The following is a 21,760-nucleotide window of genomic DNA, read 5'->3' on the forward strand; positions in this document are numbered from 1 at the left end:
TCTGCTTACTGTCAAACACATCAGCTAAAAGGGCTGCCTTTTCCTTTGGACAGTGAGTGACTGAGCCATCTTGTTTAAGTAAAGGAGGAACTGTTGCATCTACACCAAAGAGTGCAGATTTAAGGGTAGTTCATCACTTATGTTCCTGGGTTGTACCAGAAAGGGTTCCTCTTATGGTTAGATTGTATTCCTTTTCAGTTGAAGCATAAACTCTTGGAGCAAAAGTTCTAAGCTGAGTATAGTTATTCCTGGTCAAATCTGTTCTGTTACCCTTCCAAAGATGAGAGGCCTCCTGCTTCTCCAAAGAAGCATGTCTACAATCATTTTCTATCATTTTCTTGTATCTTAGCCATAATATTAAGAAGACAATCGAAGATAGAATCGTCCATATCTACCACAATCTTTTATTACCTGAATCTCATGACATCCACTTTCGTAGCAGGACTTATGAGAAGCAGGTTACTCAGTCCTAATATACACCGCCATTCTCCTGGCTCTAGGGATGGCATCCTGTTTCAACATTATTGGCTTCTTAAAACCAGTTATGAGCTCAGATGAGTGCTTTATATTAGAAACCAAAGTTTCTCAGCACAAAAGAATATCATACTGTCTGGACGCAACTGCAATGTTTTGAATATTTGCATGAAGATAACGAATATTGCAATACAGTAGATGACATTGACGAAATCTAGGACGTACTGGTCCCGGATTTTTCTCAGTGTCTCCAGAGAGCATAATAGATAATGGTAATAAAAAGATACATCATACTTGACAATTAAACTAATAAGAATGATAAAAAGAGTCTGTTTTAAGGAAATATAAATAAAGTGATTAATCAGACCCATAGACTACTGTATAGAAAAAATGTTGGTAAACTGGTCAACATGGAGGAGCTGATACACCATGCAAGGCTAAATACTCTCCAGGAAAGTCACTTCAACTGAAGAGAGGACAGTAAGGATGGTTTTGAGAAGAAAAAGAATCAGATAAGGAAAAGACATCCTCTTGATGAACCACCAGGCATTCATGGCCCTTCTATTAAGCCTGCCCAACACACCATTTAAAAAAAAAAAAGTGGAAGAGAAAGAAAAATAAGATAGAATAGTGTGCCCGAGTGTACCCTCAAGCAAGAGAACTCTAACCCAACACAGTGGAAGACCATGGTACAGAGGCTATGGCACTACCCAAGACTAGAGAACAGTGGTTTGATTTTGGAGATTCCTTCTCATAGAAGAGCTGCTTACCATAGCTAAAGAGAGTCTTCTACCCTTGCCAAGAGGAAAGTAGCCACTTAACTATCACAGTACAGTAATTAGCCCCTTGAGCGAAGAAGTGTTTGGTAATTTTAGTGTTGTCAGGTGTATGAGGTAAAATGAGAATGTGTAAAGAATATCCCGGACTATTCGGAGTATGTGTAGGCAAAGAAAAAAGGAGCCGTAACCAGAGAGATGGATCCAATGCATTACTGTCTTGCTAATCAAAGGATCCAATGACTCACTTGTGGTAGTATCTCAACGAAGGAATAGCTTGTTTGACTCCTTCAGCGTAGATCTCGGGAATTTGCGCGCAAATTTTGCGATTTCCACGAGCGATTTACGAGTACAGTAGAGGTTTCAGAACCGCGAGTAAGTGCGGTACCAATGCCTTCGCCTTCGGCTTCTACCACCTATAGCGGCAGGCCTATACCCTTCCCAGAAGGGTTTTAAGGAGCCTCCTAATTGGTACGCTAATGTGCCTGTTAGCTTGGACTGTCCTCTTCGTTCGACGAAGGAGCATTTCCTGTTGCCTCAAAGACTCTCCTACATCTGCGCAGGCTCCCTTTAGGGTTCCTCTTGGGGGACATTTTCCCCATGGATTCTTAAGGGAAGCCCTGTATGTATGAGTACCTTTGGAGTCTGCCTCGAGCTTGTATCTTGGGAGCTTTGACCCTAGAAGGAGACCATTGTCAGACAAGGCTCGACGATCTTCCCCACCTCGATCTCATGCAGAGGTGCCTCCTTCTTCTGATTCTTATCTGGCTAACCTTCCTTTCACTCCAGTGAAGGCAAGGGAGACCATGACAAAGATACAGAAGAGGAGGATGAGAGGCATAACTCCACAGCACGCTGATCTCATCCATCCTAGAACAAGTAGGGACATTGGCTTACCCAGGGAGATCTCTGTCCTCCCCCTTCAACCCTCAAGAAATTGAGATAGTGCCTCCAGATCAGCATCCTTTTTCCTTACTTCCACCTGAGGAAGAGCCTACGGCTCCTGCTGCTGAGGCTTCGGCTATTGGTGTCCCAAAACCCTTGCAAGTTCCTCTTACCAACATCTTGGAGGAACACTTCCCTGTGCAAAGGGTATATAAAGATACCAAATCTAAGCCCAAGAATGCTGCGGCAAGGGAAGCCCGTTTAGCGAAGGCACACAGAAGGTCTCCTGTGGGGTCCCTCGATTGATCCAGTTGACGACCCTGCCCTACCCCAAGCTCTGGATGTGAACCTGGAGGTAGGTGAGCCATTGGACACAGATGACGAAAATCTTCCAAGAGCAGCTGGTCCGAACTTTCACTCAGAATAAAAGAGATGAGAGTCAGAGCATACCTTTTGGCAGGTCCTCTCTTGTATGAGGGCCATCAATGGGCTGAGAACTCCTGGTACCACCACCCAGGAAGGAAAGGATACGGTTCTTGACTAGATCTTCGAGACCCAGAAGCCCCCTAGAACCAGTACAGCCTTGCCCTGGTTTAAAGGCTTGACGGCCGCCAAAAGGAAGGCAGAACTACCAGTTCCTTGAGGGCAGGTTCCTCCTCGCGGTCTTTGCCGCTTCCTTTTGTCCTACAAAGGAAGTATTATGAGATCAAGGGGGAACCGCTAACCACCATGTCCCTCAACCCTTCGGTGGAATCTTTGACGAAGGGTCCTCCTACTCAAACTCTCTCCTCTTTGAGGGCCTCCCTCTCGGCAGTTGAGCTCCTCAACATAGAGGGAGGTGTGAAGTACACCATGCAGGCTGCTTCGCGGTTCTACTTATGGTTGGGGTCCTTGGGCTTCATGATGCGCTCCTATGATCTTTCAAAGTCTTTGGAGTCTTTCCTCTTGATGGGTACCCGAACTCTTGAGTTCTTATCACACCACATTGTCAAATTGTGGCTGAATGCTGTTCTCAAGAGAAGGGGTATCGCCATTGGGAAATTCCATAAACAGGAGCTAAAGGTGGAAATCTCGTGTTTAGGAATTCCACCCTTTAGTTCAATTATTCTCTCCTCCATAGAGCCATGACATCAAGGCCCTATGGAAGACCATCCCAGTCTTCACATGGCCAGCAGGCTGCTTCTAATCCCTCAACTATTAGGTCCCCAGGACCTACCAAACTGTCTAAACCTCCTTTAGAGTCCAAAGGCCAGAATTGGAGCAAGTCCTTCCCAGGAAAGAAGGGAGCTAAAAGGAGTGGCCGAGGTGGTCACTCCTGCTAAGAATGGCAATCCTCATCACCTGTCACCTGTGGGAGGATGCCTGCAGTGCCTCTGGAAGAGGTGGCAGCATTAGGGGGCAGATCCCTGGACAATCAAAGTGCTCACCATAGGGTATCGCATCCCGTTCAATCAATCTCTCTCTCCTCTGACTCGGGATCCAGTACACTCGAGCTTGTATGCGAAGGATCCACAAAGGAGCTGGCCCTCCAGGCCGAAGTCCAGACCATGCTGCAGAAGGGCGCTTTCCAAGAGGTTGTGGATGGATCTCCAGGCTTTTACAGTCAAACGTTTTTAGTGAAAAAGGCAACTAGAGGCTAGAGACCAGTCAACGATCTCTCCCCCTGAACAAGTTTGTTCAACAGAGTCAGTTCAGGATGGAGACGGCAGACACGGTCATCCAGGTGGTTCGACCAAGGTACTTCATGTGCACTCTGGATCTCAAGGACGCATACTTCCAGATCCCAATCCATCCGTCTTCATGGAAGTATCTCAGATTCATGCACGAGGACAGAATATACCAGTTCAAGGATCTATGCTTCAGTCTCATGACAGCACCTCAGATCTTTACCAGAGTGTTCGCCCTAGTGTCATCTTGGGCTCACAGGAACGGCATTTGTCTCCTCAGATACCTGGATGATTGACTGATTCTGGCAGACTAGGAGACAACCCTTCTTCATCGCCAAGACATGCTTCTCGAGTTTTGTCAGGATCTGGGGGTCTTGATAAATCTTAAGAACTCATCACTGCTTCCTTCATAGAGACTGGTATACCTCGGTATGATAATAGACACCGTCCAACAGAAAGTCTTCCTATCAGATGAAAGAGTAGACAGGCTGAGAGAGGTGGCTTCACCCTTCCTCAGACGGGAAGCTCTACCGTCCTATCGTTGGTTGAGTTTGTTAGGTCACCTAACCTCTCTCCTCTGTCTAGTTCCAAACAGCTGCCGCAAGATAAGATCCTTGCAGTGGCAGCTAAAGTCTGTGTGAAACCAACACTCAGATCCACCGGACACTCGTTTCAATTACTCAGGAACAGGTGACGGATCTGCTTTGATGGGCGGCAGAAGAAAATCTTTGCAAAGGTCAGGATCTTCTCGTCCCTCCTCTGGGCTTGATGCTCTTTACAGATGCATCAAAAGAAGGATGGGGTCCCCTCTTGTGGCATCACACGATCTCTGGCCTGTGGTCAGTGTCAAAAAGGTACCAGCACATAAATCTAGAGATGAGAGCAGCATACCTAGCTCTTCATCAGTTCCAACAGTTGCTGGCAGGCCACTCGGTGGTGTTGATGAGCGACAACACCGCACTAGTGGCTTACATAAACAAACAAGGCGGTACCTTTTTGCAGCCTCTATGTCATCTTGCAGTAAAGATCCCGTATGGTCAGAAGAACATTCGGTGTCCCTATCAGTTCGCTTCATTCCAGGCAAGAGGAATGTGCTTGTGGACAATTTGAGCAGAACGACCCAGATAGTATGCTCCGAATGGTCTTTGAATCCTCTGATAGCCAACAAAGTCCTGACTTTGTGGGGTTCCCCGACTGTAGACCTGTTTGCAACATCTCTGAACAGCAAGCATCCGCTGTACTGTTCTGTCCTGGACCTTCAGGTTCTATGGCAGGATGCATTTCAACAACGGTGGGACAACATCGTGTACGCCTTTCCCCCGTTCTGTCTGATGAGAAGACTGCTCAACAAGACCAAAGCATCCAAAAACCTAATGATGACCCATGTTGCTTTGCTATGGCATCATGCAGAGTGGTTCACGGACTTCCTGCAACTACTAGTAGATCTAAGAGAGCTCCCTCCATGACCAGATTTACTCAAGCAACCACATGTGAACATCTTCCACAGAATCGAACAATCACTTCAACTTCACGCCTGGAGATATCTAGCGTCTTCCCTCTCAGAAGGGCTTTGCACAACAAGTAGCTGAGAGAATATCCAGATATTTGCTCAAGTCCTCAGCCTCTGTGTACCAGACATAATAAACAATCTTCTGTGGTTGGTGTCATGGAAGGAAAATATCTCTTCTTGATGTCTCTATCCCCGTAATAGCAGAGTTCCTTGTACAGTATATTTTCGGGAGGAAAAGCTCCTTTCAGTCTTGGCAATGAAAGGCTATCGTTCAGCCTTGATTCTCGCCTTTAAGCTTTAAGGCGTGGACATTTCATCTTCGTTGGAGGTTTCTTTTCTCGTACGAGTTGTGAGATCACTTGTCCTCAGTCAGAGATTAGGCCACCTCCTTGGAACGTGCTTCGCGTTTTGAGGTCCTTGAAAGGACCATTACGCCATGCAACTGACTGAAACCTCACTCTGAAGACAGCGTTCATGCTCGCTTTAGCCTCGGCAAAGAGAGTCGGTGAACTTCTTTGCCTCTCATATGACATCACCCATTCAAGGGGATGGGGAGAAGTGACGCTCAGCTTCGTCCCTGAGTTCATTGCCAAGACTCAAAATCCTGGGGTACTGGACCCTAGATTCAAACCCTTTCAGATTATGAGTCTATGTTCTGTAACCAATGACCCAGATTAGTTGTTACTATGCCCAGTGAGGAGTTTGAGATATCATCTTAAACGCACCGCAGCATCATGGCCCCGACTAACATCTCTTTTTGTTAGCTCTGGAAGGGTTAAGAGCTTACATCCTGGATATGCCAAGTGATTGAAAGAGCTCTAGTCCCTGATTCTCCTCCGGCTCGACGAGCTAGAGCCCATGATGTCAGGGGCATCAGTACATCTCTGGCATTCAAACGCAACTTTTCCGTGTTGCAGGTATTACAGGCGGGCGTGTGGAAACGTCAAAATACATTCACAGCCCACTATTTGAAAGATGTGACCCACAGGAGACTCGATGCGTTTACTATCGGTCCTTGGGTGGCTGCTCAGCAAGTAGTTTAAGAATACCTCGGACTCCTTGTTGGACAAGTAGCAGTTGGTTGAGTGCATTGGTTACCCAGGTTAAGACTGGGATGAATGAGAGTATGTCTGGCTTTTCCTTTCTTCTTCTCCTTCCTTGGGGTACAGCACCATGGGTCCCTCTGCAAGCTGACTTCAACCTCTGCAGGTAATTATCACTTCCCTTGTGTAGCCTAGTATAGTCATAAGTTTATATACTGTCTACGTCCCCGTTCCTTCCCGCGTGGTAAGCAGTGGGAAACGTCTTTGCTGAGGCCTATATAAACTCGGAATGTGTTCATACAAGACGTACATGGCTGTCATGACAATGAATTGCTCAGGCCGCTATTATACTCACTTTGTATATTTTAGTGAGGTGTTAAAGTTTTCCCTAAGCCACAGTCATATACTGTACTAGGTAAAACCAGATCAATGTCCATGCCAGAATTAGGAATTCCACCCATCTATGAGTGAGTCATTCACATAAGTAACGTAAGGTTTGTTAGTGTGGGAACAAATGACAACTTTGGAGACAATTTGTATTTTTCCCAATTAATACAAACCTGTAGTTACTTATATAAATTGGCCCGCCATCACCTGTCCCCCAGAAGTCTTGCCTGCAATGAAAAGTGACGTAGCTCACAGCTGTGGGAGTATATATAGAGGCGGCTGGGTACCCCCCAGCCACCCCCGGCTTACCCGCTCAAGCGGTTAGGCAGGGTTGCCACCTCGCACTTTTAGTGTAATGGCTACCTTCCAGCTCCACCGATAGACAATCCACATAAATAACTACAGGTTTGTATTATTTAGGGAAAAATACAAATTATCTCTGAATTTGTCATCTTTTGTATTCTATTTTAGCCAATTCAAAGATTATCGATTTAAACTTGGTGTCCATAGAGCAAACAAACTGCTTTTTTTACACCTGCTTTAATGCTTAGGATATTCAGTACTGAAGAGCTAAGGTAATTTCCTCTTTATTGGCTATGGCAAACATTATAGGAGGTTAGATCTCATGCCACTGCAAATAGTCCCCTGTCTCACATGCTATTAGTTCTTCTCTCATGTTGTCCCTTATCATTAAATAATATTACAATACTTCTCAGTAATTTTCTTGTTAGTAAAGAGAAGGATCTCCAACCTTTATTGTTATAATTGTATTTAGTGGGCATCCAATGATATCATTTTACGGTTTGAGACAGTCGATTGACCTGAGCCTTTCAACAAAGCTATTGAATGTACTCCCTCCAGAAGTAAGACAGAGCTAGAATGAAGACTCAATAGAGATAAAGAGGTTGAGGTCCTTCATTTCTTGAAGGATTGTGGTAGCCTATTGAAAACGTCCTTACCTGGCGATCTGCTGGACTCTGTTTTGAGACCCGCTCAGGCTTGATAGTTTTTTGTAGTGTTTTGAGACCCGCTCAGGCTTGATAGTTTCTTGTTGTGTTTTGAGACCCGCTCATGCTTGATAGTTTCTTGTAGTGTCTGCATCCTTGCCATCCTTGTGAGCTAAGTATGATCCATTCGGTAAACTTGTCGAGTCATCAGCAGCTTTTGTCTGGCCCTCCCTGTTCCTAGCTTGATGGAGAAGGGTTTTTGGTGCTGATCATATGTGTGCTGTATATGAGTGACCTTTAAACCAGGAGGATATGTTAAAACCTTAGAAAATATCAATTTTTTTTCATTCTTAGGCATTGACCATTAGCATTTAAAGTTCATCCTCATGGGTCAGGAAATAAGAAATAGGTCTTCATGTTACAATAGATAGATTAGAATTGGAGAATGTAAAAATAGACTATCCCTTAAATAACCCTAATTAAGGAGGTACAGTATATGAATTTCATTCAGCTCTTTGATGACTTCGTCAGAAAATTTACACTTAATTGATCCACTCTTTGCCAAGCCCATATCAACATAGCCTACTAAAACCAGATACCCTAGTGTTTCCAAACCACCAGATACCACTTCATACCAAAATTCTCTATTATGAAACTGTATGAGACAAGTTTGTTTTGTTTTGTGACTTTGCTTTTTATGGAATATCTGGCTGCTTGGCATCTCATTCATGCTAGTTGTTTATTTAACAACCCAAAGAAAAATCCATCTGGCAGTGTAGGTCAACAAGGGCTTTGTAGGACTCTACTATAGCATGACCTGGATCAAATGGCTCTAGAAGCTTCTTCCATTTTCACTTTTTAAAAAGCATTTTAGCAGAAATAAAATTCATTATTATCGTGAACGTTTTTATGTCAGCTCTTCCCTTGATGTGGTTCAATGTGAAATATGTTCTTTCTTTTGCCTTCCTGAAATCATCTCTGTACTAGATCTTTTAATATCACCTTTTTCCACAATCTCTTTAGCTTTCCTGTGAGTCTTTGTCCTGACACTTCCTTACAATATCTACCAAGGAAGAGGTGTCAAAGAACACAGTCTCATTTTGGCTTTGTAAGACAAAGAGCATATGCTTCGATCATTATGGTGGTCAATGTGCTTGCTCAAACTAGAGCTCACTAAGTTTGGGTTATTGGTCTGACTTCAAAATTCAGAAGAATCTTGAAGTCAGACAGGTAATGAAGGAGTTTTGAAGTGGCAGAGAATCTTCTCAGCCTTTGATTTAAGGGAATATACCTACAAGTCCTTCAACACTTTTGTTCTTGGCCTTGTAGGGGCTGCTCGAATAGTTGTATTGTCAGCCCAGCTCTCACATGGGACAGAAATCTTCTTGTCTATAGTAACAGGTTCAAATCTAGGTGAAAGGTAGGATGACTGGCTCTTCAGATTCTTCTTTCCTTCCCCTCATTTGATGATGAAGCAGTAATACCATCACACACTTAATCTGTACGCTGATTCTGGTAAGCTACATTTCTGAGCACCATTCTTATTAGACTAGATCTTTAAGAAGTATTTGTCCACCATCCTCCCTTTATGAAGAAGAATAATGGTGGAATGAATACCAACCCATTGGTTATTATGCACCAGGTATTTAATTCCAGACTACGTATCCCTTTCGGAGAAGAAAAATTTCTTCATTGACAGAGTGCCAGGTTCATGACCAAGTACTGGCCAGGCCATATCTGCCTACTCATACCTATGATGGGCTGATAAGAGGCTGGTGGAGTCATCTCCCTTGCTCCTATATGGGATTTGGACACGGGCATATTCCAGTGGTATACCCACCCATAAGTTCGTGTAGTCTCCTTATTTTAAAGGACGAAAGTATGTACGTACTGTACTGTATATGCAGAGGAATACAGTAGATAACAAATTTTGAAAGTAATTTATTTTATTCCTTGCTATACAAATTCAAGTCCCTTAAAGATAAAAATCCTACCTCAACTACCCCGCTCAGTCTTGAGCCAGTGAAGTGTCTTTGATAGGAGAGTTGGTGACGCTACTCATACCCGTTCACCAACTGTTGTTATCTACCTTGTTAGTGATTTCAACGGCCATACCGTCTCCACTGAAGACTTTTCCTATTTTAAAGGGCTTAGGTTTGTATAGCTTGGAAAAATACAAATTATTTTTAAGATGTACTATATTTTCTCCATTTGCTCTTCTGCATTTTGGGCATTTAAATTCTCTTGCTCCATTTATATTTTGTAACACCAGATGTTATAATTTTTCCTATGTCATATTTACTAATAGCATGCTCAAAACTGCTCTATGTCTTCCTTCTATTGGGATTCCTAATAACTCGGCATTTAATACTCTCTCCCAAAGTCCTAGATTTTCTTCTTCTGGTCATAGCAGTAATAGAAAAATTAAACACATTTAATGGAAAACCAAGTAAAGGAGTTTATTGTTACATCACTAAACAATTCTGTAAGTCAGGAGTACGAGCCTAGCTCAAGCCTGATAGTTTTTAGTGGCGTTCGTCCTTGTGGAATAGGATTGTGGGGCTCTATATGTCTTCCAGTTGTGGGACTATAGGTCTGCCAGCTGTGGGACTCTGTAGGTCTATCAGCTGTGGGGCTCAGTAGGTTTACCAACTGAGTCATTAGCAGCTATTGTCTGGTCCTCACTGGTCCTAGCTTGGTTGTAAATGAGTACATGGTATTAGCTGCTGATCATATGCTGCTGCTTATTTAATAACCTTACACCTTACAAATATTGATATCATGCATTTTAATGCTAAAGAAAGGGTGAGAAACGTAGAAAAACAAGGAAAATTATAAAACTAATGTATTATTGTAAAGGAAAAGATTGACACCTTGGTAATTAATGTCCCAAACTGCAATCCTCTTGATTAACTTTAGAAGAATAAGAGGCTCTGGTAGTTTTGCTCTTCAAATTAAAAAAAATATAATCTGCATTGGTAATTTTGGTGTCCAAACAAACAAATTTTCTGATTGACCCATTGTTTAGTAGAATCTTCGTACATCTCATCCGTTACGAAAACTAAATAAAATAATCAAACCTAACCAACGTTCATCAGCCAGCTACTGGAACATACAGTCCCCGATCACAGCTAGCAATGACAAATTTATAACCTGAACTTTGACCAAGCATACATCTTTAAGTAGGCTGGGTAAATAATTTGACTGACTTTGGTAAAGGTTTAGTTAATATGCACTTCTGTTACCTGTCCAATTTAGCAGATATTTAGCTCCATTATGGAAGTAGCTTTTCAATCATATGACTATACAGTACTGTATAAGCATTTATATCTATATATAGCATCGTGAATTAACGCCTTACACATGGTTCCTCTTCCACCAAGAACTGTCACATGGCTTGCAAGAAGGATTTGTTCAGTAGAGATGAAAATTGGAGGAGAAAATTGTAGTTGTTGGACAGTGGCAGGGGGTGTGGACAGTGGCAGGGGGGAACCCAACAGTTGTAGATATGTGATAAAATAAAGGAAGCATACTTGGAACCAAAGGATTGATCAAAGAACTTTTTAAACAACACAGTGCATAGTTAAAGGTAAATTCTAAGCAGTGCCTATCTTTGGGACTTTATTTCAAAAGAGGCATGTGGTGTTCATCTTTAACACTGGAATGGCCCTACCGTCATTGCAGTACAAATTTGTTGAGCCTTGGAGTCAGGCACTTGCAAGGCAGTAATTTTTATCTATGAAGCAAATTTTGTAAAGAAAATATATTTTAATTTTGGTAGTAGTAATAATTTTTGTTGTAATGCAAAATTGTTATATAGCAGTCAGTTAACTTGAGCATCTTTTTGTAGCTCAGTGACTTCTGCTAACCCCACTGATAGTTTGCAACCCTTTTGAATGGATGTCTATTTATACTTTTTCATGAATATAAATTATTTTTTCTCTGTAATTTTCTTTCATCTAAAGGTTGGAATCTCACAGTGATGTAAGAGATGTCTATTTACACTTTTTCATGAATATAAATTATTTTTCTCTGTAATTTTCTTTCATCTAAAGGTTGAAATCTCACAATGATGTAAGAGATATCTATTTACACTTTTTCATGAATATAAATTATTTTTTCTCTGTAATTTTCTTTCATCTAAAGGTTGGAATCTCACAGTGATGTAAGAGATGTTCTCTCAGACCCAAAGTGGCTTCCAATTTTAAGTGAATTTCAACAAGATCCAGAGGCGGCTATGAATAAGTACAAAAATAATGCAAAAATTAAGAAAACATTACTACAGCTCTGCAATGTATTGGGTAAGTCTTGAATTGTTATCAAAATCTGTCCTGTTAGATAATGTAGGTAGGTCCTTTCCAAATTAGTCTTTTTATAGTTTGTATATGACATACAGTATCTGTTTTTGACCTTGTTAATAGTTTATATAGGACATATCTGTTTTAACGTTGTTACTGTTTTTAGAATGATTTATTGTTGATTTATTTTCATCATTTATTTATTTCCTTTCCTCACTGGGCTATTTTTCCCTATTGGAGCCCTTAGGCTTATAGCATCTTGCTTTTCCAACTAGGGTTGTAGCTTGGCTAGTAATAATAATAATAATGAATAGTGTACATTAATTTTGCTATTTTTTATTTAGGTATGTAGAAGCTGTTGCCTTGAAAAGATATACATGAATTTAGTAATAATGATAATATTATTGATATTAATTGTAATAATGTTTTTGTCTAATATGTAGTTATAAAAGATATGTATGTATTTCACACTTGAGGAAATATTTACTGGTAAAATATTAAAGTGGTATATTATCTAGAATATATGTTGGTGCATACATTTACCTTAGGTTTTTCAATATTAAACTTACCCGATAATCATGTAGCTGTCAACTCTGTTGCCCGACAGAATTCTACGGAAGGGATACGCCAGCGATCGCTATACAAGAGGGGGGTGTACTCACAAGCGCCACCTGTGGCCAGGTACTGCAGTACTTCTTGTTGACACCACTTCAATTTTTCCTCTGTCGTGCTTCCGGCAAGACGTTCATGGATACGCTTATAATTTTGGAGTCTTGTTCACGGTTTTTGGTGAAGTATTGCTCTAAGATTTCAGCTTTCGCTATTCAGGAAGTTCTATTATTAGCTTAGCTAGCTTTTGGAATTAATTTGATTAATTATGGTGACAAAGAGAGTATGAACTCTCTTTCACCTTTTAATGGCCGACCCTTCCCTTAGACGGAAGTGTTGGTGTCTAAGAGAGTATAGACTCTCTTTCTTAATTTTGCTTAACAAAGTTATAGATTTATTTTATATCTCTCCGCCTTTTATAGGCCTCTTCGATTAACTTCCTTTTATTATAAAATTATTAAAATTAATTTTTATATTTGTTTATATTCGACCTTTCCTAATAGTAGGCGGTCTTTTCTTGTACCGAAGTTAATTAACATTGAGCCCGTCATTTCGGTTTTACCTGTTAACATATTATGCTATTTTAATGTTTTTGAAAGAATTTCTTTGATAGTCTCGTACTGTTTCAAAGTTGAACTAACGTTTTGTTTTGTCTCTGCAGTTGTTGACGTTCAGAACGTTCAACTTGCGCTCTATCGTTACGATAGAGAGAGAATTTTCACGGTGTCACGTTGCAGTAAGAGTAAACCGTTTATAACGTTTTGTTCATTCTTTCTTAGCTTAATGGTTTTAATTCTAATAAAGGAACTTTTTATTTGGGAAATCTTTCAGTTTTTTTCCTTTAACAATAATATGTTTTAACGAGTATATATGATTGGGCTCTTCTCTCAGGTTCTAAGTCTAGAGAGAGAGAGAGAGAGAGATAGAGACGGAGGGAGAGGGAGCTGGATAAACGTTTCGTTCAAGCGAGTAACGTTGTTATCGTTTTTGCTCTTCTCCCTAGTCTCTTTAGGGGAAGAAGGTAAACGTTTCTAGAGTTTATTCTTGTTCTCAAGCTTTATGCGGTGAGAGATTTTAAACGTAGTTTATTTGATCTAGTGTTTAGTCTCTTTCCAGCCACTGAATTATTTATCTTTCATTAGATTTTTCTGTTACATTGTAATTCTGTTTTCGCAATTACTAACTTTTAAAGAAGGATAGAATTGCGTGTTTCAGGTACAAACCACTTAAAGTTTCGAGTTCAGTGAAATAAGTGCAAACAGAAATTCAAAAGTGATAAGTGATTAGCGCAAAGTGTGTGTGTTGTGCGTGAGGGTACTTCTTGCGTGCCAGTCGTCCTCCCAGTCCGGGACCTCTTGCAAGCTCCCAAGCCCAGGGGAGAAGCAATGTCGAAGGGCAAAAGGGTTCGGCAGGCCTTGATCGGCGCACAGAAGTATCCTCGGTGGTTGCGGGCGTGTCTTACAGAGACCGTCACTCCCACCCGCAGACGATTGAGCCCTTATTTTACTCGTCTGCAGATGAAATTTCGGGGAGATAACGCTGGACTCAGGTCTCAAGACCTCTTAAACGTAAAGTCCAGACCTCTAGAGTTCAACAACCCGGATGCAGTCATTGGGTTAGCTCTGACTCTCCGCAGTCATCAGGTGACTGCACACCTCCTCAGAGAGGTAAGGTGATGCCGCAACAGACCTCATCTTCTGTTAAGGCTTTGCCTCAGCAGACCTTAGCGTCTGCCGACCCCAAGATGACTTTGCTGCAGTCCATGCAGTCACAGCTTGCGGTCTTAATGCGTGAGTGTCAGGCTGAGAAGGTTACACCTCCTCCTGCGATCGCTCCGCCTCACCGCAGTCCAGTCTGCCAGGCGTACGATGTTGAGGTTCCTCAGGATACCTTACCGCGTACTGAGTTGCCAGTTACCAGCGGTGTGCAGCAACCTCCGCCTTCCTTAAGGTAACCTCAGCAATGGGAGCAGGAATCTTATGCCTTTCTTCCTCCGCTTCCGCTTGCGGTTCCACCAGCGAGGCAACAATCTCTTGAGGTACGACAACCTCTTCCATCAATGAGGCAGCCACCTCAGCACTCGCTGCAGCTTAGGCTAGCACCTCAGGAACCTCAACTCGCGAGACAAGAACTGCGTTCTGCGCAGCCGCTACCTCAACTCTCGCAGCTCACTCCTCAGGAACCTTAACTCGTTCCTCAGGAACCTGCTACTACGCATCCGCAACCCTTACAGCAAGCGCAACTCTTGAGGCAGCAACCTCATGCTATGAGTCAGCCACCTCAACGCATGCATCTGCCACTTTCTCCTCAACTTGAGCCTCTTCCCATTCAACTTGGAAATAACAAATGACAATAATAACACCTCATTACTTTCATAACTTGCATTTGTAATCATATACATGTATGCCTACACAAACATTATGATAATGGAGGTTATTTGTATTACTTATATAAAAATATATATGTATTCCTTGCAATATATTTTTAACAATATCGCAAAATATGGCAAAAATATCTTCAAAACAAAAATTAATCATGAGTTATGAATGTAAGGTAAATATTATGTTGATATTAAAACCCCATGCAAGCATGCATGAAGTAATGCAGTGTTGCCAATAGGGCGAGTTTCCCTTTCCTGAGGCGAAGTAGATTATAGTACATTTAGTGTAGCTTAATTCTACGATTATCATGCCGGCTATCAAATTCATCAACAAAACAGTCTAAATCAATTCCCTCGGCACGTGCACTTTCAATGGACGGTAATGCGATATTACTCACTCTAGCACTGGTCATGGAATTTCTGAGAAATGTTACACGCCATGCAACACGCTCTGCTTACCTTACAGCATGCTCTACATACAGCATGCTCTGCATACAGCATGCTCTGCATACAGCATGCTCTGCATACAACATGCTCTGCATACAGCATGCTCTGCATTCAGCATGCTCTGCATACAACATGCTCTACATACAGCATGCTCTGCATACAGCATGCTCTGCATACAACATGCTCTGCATACAGCATGCTCTGCATACAGCACACTCTGCATTCAGCATGCTCTGCATACAACATGCTCTGCATACAGCATGCTCTGCATTCAGCATGCTCTGCATACAACATGCTCTACATACAGCATGCTCTGCATACAGCATGCTCTGCATACAACATGCTCTACATACAGCATGCTCTGCATACAGCATGCTCTGCATACAACATGCTCTGCATACCTTACCGCATGCTTCTCAGTCACACATCTTTGGTTGTTGCCAACTCACTAGACTGTCAAGCAGTTTCATAACGTTGCCTTCTAGTCTGCTGCTTTTGCACCATTGAAACCCTCACTGAGAGAACTTAGCTTTTCTCGGATATGGTCCCTGTAGATGAGAAAGTGCTTTTCTCCCTCCTTCTGATATTCCCTTGAGGAATCTGTCATTTGGAGAGGAGCCTTTAGCTGCGTAGCCTCCTATGGACTTTTATTTAAGCATAACATGCTTCCAGGGAAGGTAATGGTTCCACTTCAGTCACTAACCCTGTTACCACACCTGCTCCCATAGACCTTGAGCTGTGTTGCAAGACATGCAGTCCAAGCTTAGTCCTTGTTAAAGGATTTTTTGTTTACGGAGTCAGTGTGTCACTGGGAAGACGTTCAACAACCAGCAGAAGTGACTTGTTGTGACGCAGTGCGGCAACCTCAGCAACCCAATAAGGAGTTGTCTGTACGACCCAGACAGTCTAGACAGCTTCGGGTTGTCACTGTACTTCCTCGCTTCCCCATGGTTGACAGTTCACAGACTGTGCAGCAGTACCATGATCTTGTGTCCGGCTCCGTCAGACGACTGGCTTTTAAGAGCTCCCACAAGTCGTCGCTGTCTGGAGATTCTCAGATGGACTATGGATCTGACCAAGGAACTGGGCCTCCTGGTCAATTTTGAGGAGTCTCAGCTCATCCCATCCCAGACCATTGTCTCCCTGGGTATGGATCTTCAGAGTCGAGCTTTTCGGGCTTTTCCGTCGGCCCCAAGGATCTTCCAAGCCCTAGAATGCATCCAGAGCATGCTGAGAAGGAACCGATGCTCAGTCAGGTAGTGGATGAGTCTAACAGGGACACTTTCATCGCTGGCCCTGTTCATCGTGTTAGGGAGACTCCACCTCCCCCCCTTCAGTATCATCTAGCTGCTCACTGGATAAAGGACATGACGCTAGAGACGGTCTCAGTTCCTGTTTCCGAAGAGAGGAGGTCTTCTCTCGCGTGGTGTAAGAACAGCTTTCTTCTCAAGGAAGTCTACCTTTGGCTGTTCAGAAACCCGACCGCCGTCTCCTCTCGGACACATCAGACACGGGCTGGGGTGCTACTTTGGACGGACAGGAATGCTCGGGAACATGGAATCAGGAGCAAAGGACACTTCACATCAATTGCAAGGAGTTGTTGGCGGTTCTTCTGGCCTTGATAAACTTCAAGTCCCTCCAGCTTATCAAAGTGGTGGAGGTGGACTCTGACAACACCACAGCCCTGGCTTACATCTTCAAGCAGGGAGGGACTCTTTCGTGAAGTTGTTCTAGATCGCAAGGGACCTCCTCATCTGGTCTAAAGATCGAAAGCTCACGCTGGTAACGAGGTTCATTCAGGGCGGTATGAATGTCATGGCAGATCACCTCAGCCGGAAGGGTCAGGTCATCCCCACAGAGTGGACCCTTCACAAGAATGTTTGCAGCAGACTTTGGGCCCTGTGGGGTCAGCCAACCATAGATCTGTTCGCTACCTCGATAACCTAGAGACTCCTGTTGTATTGTTCTCCGATTCCAGACCCAGCAGCAGTTCACGTGGATGCTTTTCTGCTGGATTGGTTCCATCTCGACCTGTATGCATTCCCGCCGTTCAAGATTGTCAACAGGGTACTTCAGAAGTTCTCCTCTCGCAAAGGGACACGGCTGACGTTGGTTGGCTCCGCTCTGGCCCGCGAGAGAATGGTTCTTAGAGGTACTGCAATGGCTGGTCGACATTCCCAGGACTCTTCCTCTAGGAGTGAACCTTCTACGTCTACCTCACGTAAAGAAGGTACACCCAAACCTCCACGCTCTTCGTCTGACTGCCTTCAGACTTTCGAAAGACTCTCAAGAGCTAGGGGCTTTTCGAAGGAGGCAGCCAGAGCGATTGCCAAAGCAAGGAGAACATCCACTCTCAGAATCTATCAGTCTCAACGGGAAGTCTTCCGTAGCTGGTACAAGACCAATGCAGTTTCCTCAACCAGTACCATTGTAACCCAGATTGCTGACTTCCTGTTATATCTAAGGAAAGTAAGATCCCTTTCAGCTCCTACGATCAAGGGTTACAGAAGTATGTTGGCAGCGGTTTTCCGCCACAGAGGCTTGGATCTTTCCACCAACAAAGATCTACAGGACCTCCCTAGGTCTTTTGAGACCTCAAAGGAACGTCGGTTGTCCACTCCAGGCTGGAATCTAGACGTGGTCCTAAGGTTCCTTATGTCATCAAGATTTGAACCTCTCCAATCAGCCTCTTTTTAGGACCTCACATTAAAAACTCTTTTCCTCGTGTGCTTGATAACAGCTAAAAGAGTAAGTGAGATCCACGCCTTCAGCAGGATCATTGTTTTCACATCTGAAACGGCTACATGTTCCTTGCAGCTCGGTTTTTACTAAACGAGCTTCCTTCACGTCCTTGGCCTAAGTCGTTCGAGATCCCAAGCCTGTCCATCTTGGTGGGGAATGAACTGGAGAGAGTACTTTGCCCAGTTAGAGCTCTTAGGTACTATCTAAAAAGGTCTTAACCTTTACGAGGACAATCAGAAGCCTTATGGTATGCTATCAAGAAACCTTCTTTTCCAAGTTCTAAGAACTCAGTTTCTTACTATTCAGGCTTCTGATTAGGGAAGCACATTCTCATCTGAAGGAAGAAGACCTTGCTTTGCTGAAGGTAAGGACACATGAAGTGGGAGCTGTGGCTACTTCAGTGGCCTTCAAACAGAGCCATTCTCTGCAGAGTGTTATGGATGCAACCTATTGGAGAAGCAAGTCAGTGTTTGCATCATTCTATCTCAAAGATGTCCAGTCTCTTTACGAGTACTGCTACACCCTGGGACCATTCGTAGCAACGAATGCAGTAGTAGGCGAGGGCTCAGCCACTACATTCCCATAATCCCATAACCTTTTAACCTTTCTCTTGAATACTTTTTATGGGTTGTAGGGTCAGCTAAGAAGCCTTCCACATCCTTGTTGATTTGGCGGGTGGTCAATTCTTTCTTGAGAAGCGCCGAGGTTAAAGGTTGTGATGAGGTCCTTTAGTATGGGTTGCAGCCCTTGATACTTCAGCACCTTAGAGTTGTTCAGCCTCCTAAGAGGAACGCTGCGCTCAGTAAGGAAGACGAACTTATTTAAGGCAGAGTAATGGCTCAAGTCGACTTCCTTACCAGGTACTTGTAATTTCATTGTTATTTTGAATAACTGATAATATGAAATACGGGATACTTAGCTTCTTGATATACTGTACATGTACACTGGTTTTCACCCACCTCCCTGGGTGTGAATCAGCTACATGATTATCGGGTAAGTTTAATATTGAAAAATGTTATTTTCATTAGTAAAATAAATTTTTGAATATACTTACCCGATAATCATGATTTAATTGACCCACCCTTCCTCCCCATAGAACCAGTGGACCGAGAAAAAATTGAAGTGGTGTCAACAAGAAGTACTGCAGTACCTGGCCACAGGTGGCGCTTGTGAGTACACCCCCCCTCTTGTATAGCGATCGCTGGCGTATCCCTTCCGTAGAATTCTGTCGGGCAACAGAGTTGACAGCTACATGATTATCGGGTAAGTATATTCAAAAATTTATTTTACTAATGAAAATAACATTTTATTTGAATATCATTCCTGGTTTTTTAATGTAATTTATCATTCTTTCAATTAAAAATAAAGCTCGCAAGTTTACTGTAATTTCCTAAGTTTGATTTCATTGTTGCATTCTTGTCACCGAATTTAAAATGAAATGATTTTTTTTTTTTCTTGTAGGAGACACATTTCTGCACATGGAGAAGAACAATTTGTCGGAGGAAGAGAAGTTATCCAAGAATCTCATGGAAAACCCTCACTTAAAGGAAGCTCTCACAGATCCTTTAGTCATGAAAATTTGTGATTACATGAAGGAAGGAGCTAACGACAAAGTACAAAGGTAAATATGCAACTTGTACTTCATCATTTTGAGCTGTCTATTTGCTGTCATGAAGGGACTGGTGAGCAGCAAGAACTCTCTTTCACACACTTTTTGCCCAGAGGTTTTGCTCCAGATTGGAGCTTGAACTACCTTGTGATTATCATTAAGTTGAGACAGATAATGTTATGTAGATATAAAGCCCTTGTGTACTACTATAATGGCTGTTGTCCTTTTATGAAGACATGTTCTTTATTTGGTGTTGCATAATTGTGAAAAAATGCATATAGATATTAGTTTATGAAATGCCAGTTCCTTCCCACAAGTAATTAAGAACTGACTATATTGTGTAGGCATCATTTTCCAAGTAATGCAATCTTTTCTTTTTTTAGCATAATTTGAATTTTTTTTTTAATTTTCTGCTAATTTTACGAGTTCAGTGTTGATGTATAATTTTCCTTCTCATTCCAGGTGCCTCCAGAGAGCTAATTCCGCCCAGAAACAACACATACAAATGTTAATAGACTGTGGTTTATTTTCATTTTCTATGTAGTTAATTAAATGCACTGTAGTTAGAAAAATTTTACTAAGGGTCTGATTAAGGGTAGATTTAGTAGATTTGTACAAACCTTTCAGTAATTTTGTCAGTCAGCCTCTAGGAGGCTCCTCTCCGAGATCATGTACAGTCGTTGATCTCTAGCAAGGTCTTCAATTGACAGTAGTTAAGTTTTGTAGTTCTTTTGCTTTTAGATGAAAATCTAAAATGATGCAAATATTTTTGTTTATACTAAAATATGAAAATACAGTTGTTTTTACATGAGAGAAACTGCTCATTAATGACCATAGATATAAGAAATACTTGAAGTTTTATTCGAAAAGAATCCATTACAATAGCTAGTTTGCGATGAATGAGTGTGAAAATAAGTGTTACCTCAGTAGTACAGTAATTATGGAGAGGCTAGAGCTCCTTGTGCCGAAATATTTTGCAATTGAAGATCTTTGCAAAAAGGGGCCTTAATATATTTTTCTGTGAATTAATTATTTTCAAAAAAATAAAGTAATAAAATCAAAGTGAAAAGATTAGTTTAATCAAAAGAAATCTGACTACTGCACTTATATTGCTTTACAAATTAATCATTAAACTGAAGGGCTGCAATATGAAAAATAGCCCATCAAAGAAAGAAAATACGGAAATGGACAGAATAGTGTGTTGAGTGTACCCTTAAGCAAGAGATCTCTCACCGAAGACAGGGGAAAATCATGGTACAAACAGACTATGGCATTACCCAAAAACGAAGCAGAAACAGAGATAAAGTTGAAGGCTAAAAAGTAGATGCAGCTAAGGGCCAAAGGTCTGCTAATATACAGAGACACCATTAATGTCTATACAGCACCAGCCCCTTGAGGCGGCAGTCTTATGTTTTTATCGCAACTTGTGAATTTTATTTACAGATCTTGTACTTCTGATCACTGAAAACTGTATTGTCTTTGTTTATTGTTTTGTATGTTCTATACAAATATAGGCTTTGCTCTCATAGCAAATACACTTGGCACTGTTAACTTGATTGGCAGCCATAGTAATATACTTTCACATGAGGGGTATGTACCGCGAGGAAAACTCTATTTTCACGACGGTTACTTAAATCGCAGTATTGCCCCCGACACGATACACCAAGAGAATGCGAATAAGGAACTTCCTTTAACCATTCCCGTGCACACTCCACGCAGTAATTTGTAAGAAAACCAGAGAACCCATCTTAATGTGCAGAAATAAGAAAATAATATTGAGTACCTCACAGCAAAGAAACATAATAGGTAGAGACTGGTTCGTCAGATACCACTTACTGCTAGAATGTTCCTACCACTACTATGGGCATGTGTTTATTGAAGGGAAAGAAAATGGATTTGGTTAAGTTATCAATGTCTTATGCGAGACATTGGCTCTAGCATTGCAGCCATAAAAAATACGAAAATTTTTTAATTTTACGGGTAAAG

At 42.1% G+C, this 21,760-nt stretch overlaps 1 protein-coding gene across 1 annotated transcript in view; it reads left to right on the forward strand.

Moving 5' to 3' along the window:
* The window catches only part of LOC137625712 (uncharacterized), a 34,365-nt gene extending 13,768 nt beyond the window's left edge, over window positions 1–20,597 (forward strand). The window contains exons 4-6 of the mRNA XM_068356611.1: window positions 11,836–11,990; window positions 19,627–19,786; window positions 20,237–20,597. Coding sequence (XP_068212712.1) covers window positions 11,836–11,990; window positions 19,627–19,786; window positions 20,237–20,318 — 397 coding nt within the window. The 3' untranslated portion in view covers window positions 20,319–20,597. The remainder of the gene's footprint in view (window positions 1–11,835; window positions 11,991–19,626; window positions 19,787–20,236) is intronic.
* The last annotated feature ends 1,163 nt before the right edge of the window (window positions 20,598–21,760 follow it).

The sequence above is a fragment of the Palaemon carinicauda genome, chromosome 32 (genome assembly GCF_036898095.1).
Source record: "Palaemon carinicauda isolate YSFRI2023 chromosome 32, ASM3689809v2, whole genome shotgun sequence".
NCBI lineage: Eukaryota > Metazoa > Arthropoda > Malacostraca > Decapoda > Palaemonidae > Palaemon > Palaemon carinicauda.